Below are 7,782 nucleotides of genomic sequence, written 5' to 3' on the forward strand. Positions count from 1 at the left end.
GATGCACATTTGCACACACCTATTTTTCTGCTCAACAAACTGACTTTTTGCGCTGCACACTGATTTTTTTTCTGTGCAACACACTTACTTATGGTAGGGGTGCAGTGCAGAAAAGTGTTTCACGCAGAAAAAAGTGTGCTTTGCAAAAAAGTTAGTGTGTAGCGCAGAAAAAAATGTGTTGCACAGAAAAAAGGAAGTGTGTTGCACAGAAAAAAGTATAATGTAGCACAGAAAATAGGTGTGTTGCACATTGTTGATGTCGGCCACGGTAGGTTAAAGGCCCCGAAAAAGAAAACAGTCCTTGTCTCCGCCATTGTTAAGATTTGCATAACAACGTCCAGACGGGTTTTGTTTTCTTTTTTAAGGCCTTACATTTGACATATTACATAGAATTCCTGTCGCCGCACATCCGTACTGATCTCTGTGAAAGGGTAACGTTACAAGTTGTACTATGCCGTTCCTTTCTCAACAATTGCTCAAATGCGGTTATGTTTGAGCACAGGAAAGGCCGGATATAACATCGACTATCATAATTCCACCAGGTGTCATTATACCACCACCTCAAAAAACGTTAGTATAGAGGTCTTCCCAAGATTGTCTTGAACACCTAATGTTAAATATCTTAAATGTAATACAATTCAGATATTTAGGTGTTGAAGACAATCTTGAGAAGGCCTCTATAACAACGTGTTTGAGGTGGCGGTATGATGGCACCTGGTGGAATGATGAGAATGTATGTTACATGCACACACGTTTCATATACTACATTTCAGTGTAGAACCAAGAGTTTTGACGGATTTTACCGCAATATTCAACAAATAAATTCAGTTTTATGTATAGAGGACACACTAACTGTGCGCTGGGTTCATTTATGACTTAAGTGCTGGGAAAAAGAACGTTTGTAACAGTAGAACTTACCGACATCCTCACTGAGAACAATTATCTCGCTCAGCTGCGCGCGTGTGGCGTTATTTTCGCGCCAAAATTCGACCTTTGAACTTAACAGGAGAGTCTATTCGGATTAGGGCCGTTATTTCTATATAAATGTGTAGAGAAGCATAATAGACGAAATGGATGGTAATACAAAAGTTTCTACACCTAAGACACGTTAATAAAAATGTGTTTCTGTAATATGTCTGGTCATAAAATACATTATGGGGTAGGAATTAAATTGCAAAGAGTATACTAGTATTTGTAACTTCCCTTGTTGCAAGTGTAAATGACCCAAAATAGACCGCTGAGAGAAAGGACGATCTCACTAGCTGAATGGGGGTGAATCGCAATACATGATGATAGAATTTCAAATCAAGGCATGTCTAGCTTTCGAAAAAGCCTCATGTTTTGTCGTCAGTATGCAGTCAGTCGCTTTCCTCTTGGATACACAGAATCAAGTGGATTGAAGAAAGAAAGGTCTCTTGATAAAATGTAATTTTCCTCGACTACGTTCCTTGCCTGACTAGCTGCAGTACTGTTATCAACCGCTATCGCATGTCGTGCGCTGTTGACTGTTAGTCACGTTGCTGTCTTGCATTAGAGTTTCTTTTACCATTTCGCAGCCACAACTTCGCCAAGAAACGTATGAAAATTCCATGAACCATTCATTCATCCAATGTAAGAATCAATACATAATACAAACCCTTCTTTGGAACAACCAAGTGGTAGATGAAGTAGATATTATGTAAACTAAGGGCATCTTTCAAAGTTCAACAAGTTCATCTTTCAAAGGAGAGTTCCTCAAAGGCATTTTCTCCAACACTGCAGAAGATTGGAAGTAAAAATTTGAATTGCAGACGCAAAATGATTAAACAAATTTTTGGGCCCCCTCATGCCTTGTTGCGGTACTGCAGTGGAACTTGATAATACTACAGGGATTGTGTGTCTTTCTTTAACACTGTTGAGGTGTTGGGAATTAAAATGAAATGATTAGATAATCAGCCCCTAGTGACTTTCAATGATAATGCAGCAGGACTTCTGGTCTTACTATCTCGTATGCTGGATATCTTGTGATCTACTAGTTGGGATGATAAGTAAATGATAATTTCTTATATTTCTCATGTGGTAACAAATTCAATGTGAAAAAAATACATTCTTTAGTTTTTTAACTATTTATTTGAAAGCAACTGTTAACAAAATAGACAAATGCAAACTATTAAAAATTAACAGCAAAGATGTTACTTAACAGTAAAGTGGTGTTATCTGACTAAATTCTTAACATTTCTACTTGTCTTTTGTCATCATATCTCAATTGTAACTGCAAGCCTTAAATATATAAAGAAACATAGCAGAGCTACTATTTCTAGAAGAACAGGAAAATAATACATTTATCATCATCTCTGGTTGTAAGTTCACTCGTAAAGAAGGAACTCCTTCCCCCTGTACTCATTAACTTGCTACTGTTCCTCATTTGTCCATGAAGGTACAAAAACAATGTTATACCTTACAAACAGCATGTTAGGTTCTAGCAAGGACTATATGTAACGTCCTTGATTCTAGATTTAAATAAAATGTTAAGTTAAACTTCAAGAAAACAACCTTATTTTCTACTTAAAAAAAACAATGCTAACTTTGTTCTATGAAGAAGTTAAAAGAAGATAAAAGACAGGAAATAAACTTGAATACAATACGCTTCCAACAAAACTAACATCTTAAAAACTAACTTCTATAAAACCACAACCAATTATTCGTGTGGAATCATAACTACTTCAATGACAGGAAAAATGCCCAACTCTAATTTCTAGCACAAATTTTTGGCAAATTTTCAACGATCAAACTTAAGCTCAAAGCTCAAGTTCAAAAGCTTATGTGTCGTCAAAAATAGAACACATGACTAAGGGAACTTCAATGAGTGGAAAGTTTATGGCAGCCCCCGTCTCTGTATCTACAAAACATGACGTCACAGAAGCAGTAAGTTGTTCATTCATTAATAAGTCTGGGGTTAGTCCGTCGAAAATTTGTTTAAACCCAATTGTTTGTGTTGGAAAGTATAGTTCAACTCTTGGTTAACAAAATCCAGTTCAAATCTAATCCAGAATGACGTCCAACACAGATAATAGAAAAGCTGTTGCCCCAACAACACAAACTATGATCAACAGCTGACCGAATTGTCTGTTTCGCTTTCGCACCATCACTACGTGTGCACATGAGTTAGATCACCTGACTCACTCAACTGGCTGCTGAACTCGGGTCTCCTCACACCTTTGAGTTTCCCCTGTGAGTCCGCATGTGAGTCTTTAGATTTCCGAGCTGACTGAACTGTCTGCTGCACTCCTCACACCTGTAGGGTTTCTCCCCTGTGTGAGTCCGCATGTGTTTTTTCAGTGAATCCAGTCGACTGAACTGTCTGTTGCACTCCTCACACGTGTAGGGTTTCTCACCTGTGTGAGTCCGCATATGTCTCTTCAGATTAACCAGCTCACGGAACTGCTTGCTGCACTCCTCACACGTGTAGGGTTTCTCCCCTGTGTGAGTCCGCATGTGTTTCTTCAGAGCACCCGACTCACTAAACTGTCTGCTGCACTCCTCACACTTGTAGGGCTTCTCACCTGTGTGAGTCCTCTTGTGTCTCTCTAGACTGCCCGGATAACTGAACTGCCTGCTGCACTCCTCACAGCTGTAAGGTTTCTCACCTGTGTGAGTGCGCATGTGACTCTTCAGAATATTCAGCACACTAAACTGTTTACTGCACTCCTCACACTTGTAGGGTTTCTCCCCTGTGTGGGTCAGCATGTGTCTTCAGACTATCCAGTCGACTGAACTGCTTGTTGCACTCCTCACACCTGTAGCGTTTCTCCTCTTTGTTAGATCGCACAGAGAAATCCCTTTTCACCTTTCTCCTCACGTACTCCAAACTCTGTGCACTGCTTGTTGTCGACATCCTCCTAGATCTTGTGTACCTTCTGTAGAGACAATAGGAACGATCAATTTAGAAAAGTGTCATGTTAATTGACCAGCAATGCATTATTTTTTCAGGAAGGGGTAGTGAGCGGCAAAAGTGTGGTTTCATCTTTACCACTTAGTTACAAGCTCAAATACCCTGGCGAGAAACTGACCTGCGGTCTTCTTCGAATTTCTCAAGAAAAACGGGCCTTTAATGAGATGAACGTATGCGAAAGGGACGGACACCTTTTGTTAACGAGCATAACAATAGGACAAAATCAAAGGAGTACGACTCTTGACACTTAACGCCACCCCACGCTTGTAGCTACAGTGAAAACAAAAGAATCTCTTCAAAAAATCTTATCAATTTTCAGGAAAATGAGTGAAATCACTCGGTCAAACTTCAGCGAAAACAGACGTTTTTTTGTTCCACATTGCCCCCGAATGTGCAAAGAGAAAACGCTAATTGTGAAAACACGCCCAAGCATCAGTTACTGAACCTCCCCGTAAAATAACAAGGAACACGCCATGATCAACACCAGATGGTTGGAAGCCAAGGGGCGGACGGGGGGGTTTACTGTATATCGTACATATTTCAACTGCGCCCGGCAAACCAGTAAGGCCGCTTCTTTTCAACAATAAACAGTGCCACATTGACTCTGCAAGTGTAGATATACCTAAAAACGGCTGCATGTTTACTCGTTAAGACGATTATAACCTTATAAAGCCATTAAAGAAAGATCACCTATAAACCCCTTAAGGGCCCAATAATTTTGTTTACGTTATCTTGTGCCTTCCTCGTCGCTTCCCAGGGTGAATTTTGAATAAACATTTAACAAAAAATTCCTCCATTTTAGGTTCGGAAAACAGCAAAGCTACAAAGGAACATATGTATCACTTCCTTCTGTAAACAAATTATGGTCTATCTTTACACACCCACAGAAGACAGGAAAATAGAGTTGAGTTGACGGGACCCCCACCGAAAATTTATCACGACACGCTTCAGCTTTCTGTCAAATCTAGACAAGTTTTGTGATCAAAATAAAACAGATCGTCTTACCTGATCAAACTTGAACCCTAGTCTTGCACAGAAACACCAGTAGGTTGTCTCTAAAGCCGCGAAAGTTGTGTTTTATGCATCGGAAGGACGGGAACTTTTCCAAACCGCTGTCGCTCTCGACTCTCCGAGTAAACAGGAAGACGGCGCCATGTGACCCGGAAGTAATCTACTATTCTTGGTCAAACAATATTTCCTGGTTATCCAATAGTTGTCGCGACATCTCTCAGTTGAAAGCTGAGGTTGTAGTAATGAGGATATGATTTAGAAGAGCCAATTGTACAAGATAAATTGAGAAATGATATTACATGTATTACAGGTTTGCGATATGGTTTATCCTGCGTTCACGTGCGCCGCCATTTTGTTTCTCAGTGGTGTATGATGGGAAGTGGTGTTGCAACTTCGATGTTATATTGAGGTGGAATGTTATGAGCGTGTCGTTGCGGCAATAGGGGCTGCACGAGCAACCTCCATGGAGGAGCTCTACAGAGCTGACCTCCATGGAGGTTGCTCGTTCAGCCCTCCAGCTCCACCGTGCGAGCTCTATGCGCTATGAATACAAACACTTGGTTCTCGTCACCTTCATGGAATTTTTAGTACGACATGGAGGAGGTTCTCTCGTAGAGGACAAACAACCGGACTGAACTAGCAGCTGTACGCAAAACATGGTACACGGGCTATGAATGTTTTTTGATTCACGTCACCCAAAACAAATTGGTCTTAGCGCTCTATACAGTAACAGAGGGCTGTTTGAGTAGCGCTCTACGGGTTATGACTGTAAACACTTGGTTCGCGAAACCCAAAACAAATCGGTCTTAGGGCTCCATTCAGAGATACTGTAAACAACAAACACACGGAGCCGATAGCTGATCGAGCAACTCCACGGGCTATATAGATGTAAACACTTGGTTCACGCCACCATCAACATTTCGGTGTTTAGGGCTCCATACAGGGATACTGGAAACAACAAACACACGGAGCCGAAAGCTGTTTGAGCAGCTCCACGGGCTATATGAATGTAAACACTTGGTTCACGTCACCATCAACAAATCGGTGTTTAGGGCTCCATACAGGGATACTGGAAACAACAAACACACGGAGCCGAAAGCTGTTTGAGCAGCTCCACGGGCTATATGAATGTAAACACTTGGTTCACGTCACCATCAACAAATCGGTGTTTAGGGCTCTATACAGGGATACTGGAAACAACAAACACACGGAGCCGAAAGCTGTTTGAGCAGCTCCACGGGCTATATGAATGTAAACACTTGGTTCACGTCACCGTCAACAAATCGGTGTTTAGGGCTCTTTACAGGGATATCGTAAACAACAAACACACAGAGCCGATAGCTGTTTGAGCAGCTCCATGGGCTATGAATGTAAACATTTGGTTCACGTCACCCAAAAGAAATCGGTCAGTAGTCTGTCCAAGCAGCGCTCTATGGGCTTTGATTGTAAACATCTGGTTCACGTCACCCAAAACAAATCGGTCAGAGGTCTGTCCAAGCAGCGCTCCACGGGCTTTGAATGTAAAAATTTGATTCAAGTCACCCAAACAAATCGGTCTTAGGGCTCTATACGGTAAACGGAGGGCTGTTTGAGCAGCTCTACTGGCTATATATGTAAAGATTTGGTTCACGTGAATTACCCAAGAAAGTGAATATTTTTTTCTTCAAGCGGATTTTTGGTCACAGAATAGTGAGTTGGAAAAGTACTAGTAGTCGGAATTTATCGGTTCGCTCCCTTCACGTGGTGACCCAACCTCTGCTGAGAGAATACTGATACTTGTTTGCCATTGTAAAGAATGCGGAAACTTCGCACCTTTATGCTAATTCTGTTTTGGTTTACTTCAGGCTCAGCCCTGTAACAAGTTTGTAGACATCTTTGGCAAATTATCCTCCTTTGCTGGCTAATTCCTTCCCCAGCTTCTGTTACTTTTTTAATGCCACCGGAGAAATCTGCTTGGAGATTAACATTTTTGGTTCAATACGAAAAAAACTACACATATGGCTTCATAAAGATATATTTTGACCTGTTATGAGGAGATCTCTAAAGAAGGGGTGCCTGCTTTTATAAGAATATAACGGCTTTCGTAAAATGTACGAATTTATAGTTATTTTATACGATTCATTACCAAAAAACACACGGATTTGAATTCAAATGAGCTTTGCGAAATGCACACTAAATTTGCGACTAGTAGAGCTCTTATGAATTCCGTAAAAACAAGGACGTTCTATCAGACATTGGTAAAAACAACCCATTAATTGAATGAAGCGGTTTGTTGGCTCTCGCCAGGAAAGCCCGAAGTTCGCACCTCCGTGCTAATCCGAAATCGCCCTTACCACGCCATGACACTGACGCCGGAAGCAGCTGGCTTATCGTCGTATAACTTTCCAAGCAGATGTTGGTCGAGTAAAATTTCCCCGCTTGTCCTACCGGCATATGAGATGTTGTTCACAATGTTGAAGACTCTACTAACCTGTACATGCTAGATTGGAGAGTGGGTCATGTAGTCTGGTAGAGCAAAAATGATATAAGGTCCTTGGGAAGAGTACTATAATGTCAAAGTACAGTTTTCGCAAACTATCTTTGACTACTAGTATTGAATCAATATTAATCTCAAAGGTTTTGATATTGAACACAAGTTTGTAAGCTCTTCACAATTCAGGCAAAGGACACCTTTTGTGATCACTACACTCCTTCGTCTGAGTTTGGTACTTATTAAGTCTATTAACCTTAGGCCTGATCTGATTGGCGATCAAAGAAACACCACAAATCTGACTTAATTCATATGAGTTTTACGGAATCCATACGAACCTTTAGAGCTCGTATGAATTCCGCAAATATGT

The 7,782-nt window shown here is 40.9% G+C and overlaps 2 protein-coding genes across 2 annotated transcripts in view; both read right to left on the reverse strand.

The window, feature by feature from the left end:
* Positions 1 to 924, reverse strand: part of LOC118427935 — a 4,534-nt gene extending 3,610 nt beyond the window's left edge. Inside the window, exon 1 of the mRNA XM_035837902.1 lies at positions 919 to 924. Within this exon, the coding sequence (XP_035693795.1) occupies positions 919 to 924 (6 nt within the window). The remainder of the gene's footprint in view (positions 1 to 918) is intronic.
* Positions 925 to 2,192: 1,268 nt separating this feature from the next.
* Positions 2,193 to 7,782, reverse strand: part of LOC118427936 (zinc finger protein 271-like) — an 11,573-nt gene continuing 5,983 nt past the window's right edge. The window contains exons 3-5 of the mRNA XM_035837903.1: positions 4,194 to 4,201; positions 3,777 to 3,896; positions 2,193 to 3,730 (exon numbers count right to left, since the gene is read on the reverse strand). Of these exons, the coding sequence (XP_035693796.1) occupies positions 3,190 to 3,730; positions 3,777 to 3,896; positions 4,194 to 4,201 (669 nt within the window). The 3' untranslated portion in view covers positions 2,193 to 3,189. The remainder of the gene's footprint in view (positions 3,731 to 3,776; positions 3,897 to 4,193; positions 4,202 to 7,782) is intronic.

Source organism: Branchiostoma floridae, chromosome 12 (genome assembly GCF_000003815.2).
Source record: "Branchiostoma floridae strain S238N-H82 chromosome 12, Bfl_VNyyK, whole genome shotgun sequence".
Lineage (NCBI taxonomy): Eukaryota > Metazoa > Chordata > Leptocardii > Amphioxiformes > Branchiostomatidae > Branchiostoma > Branchiostoma floridae.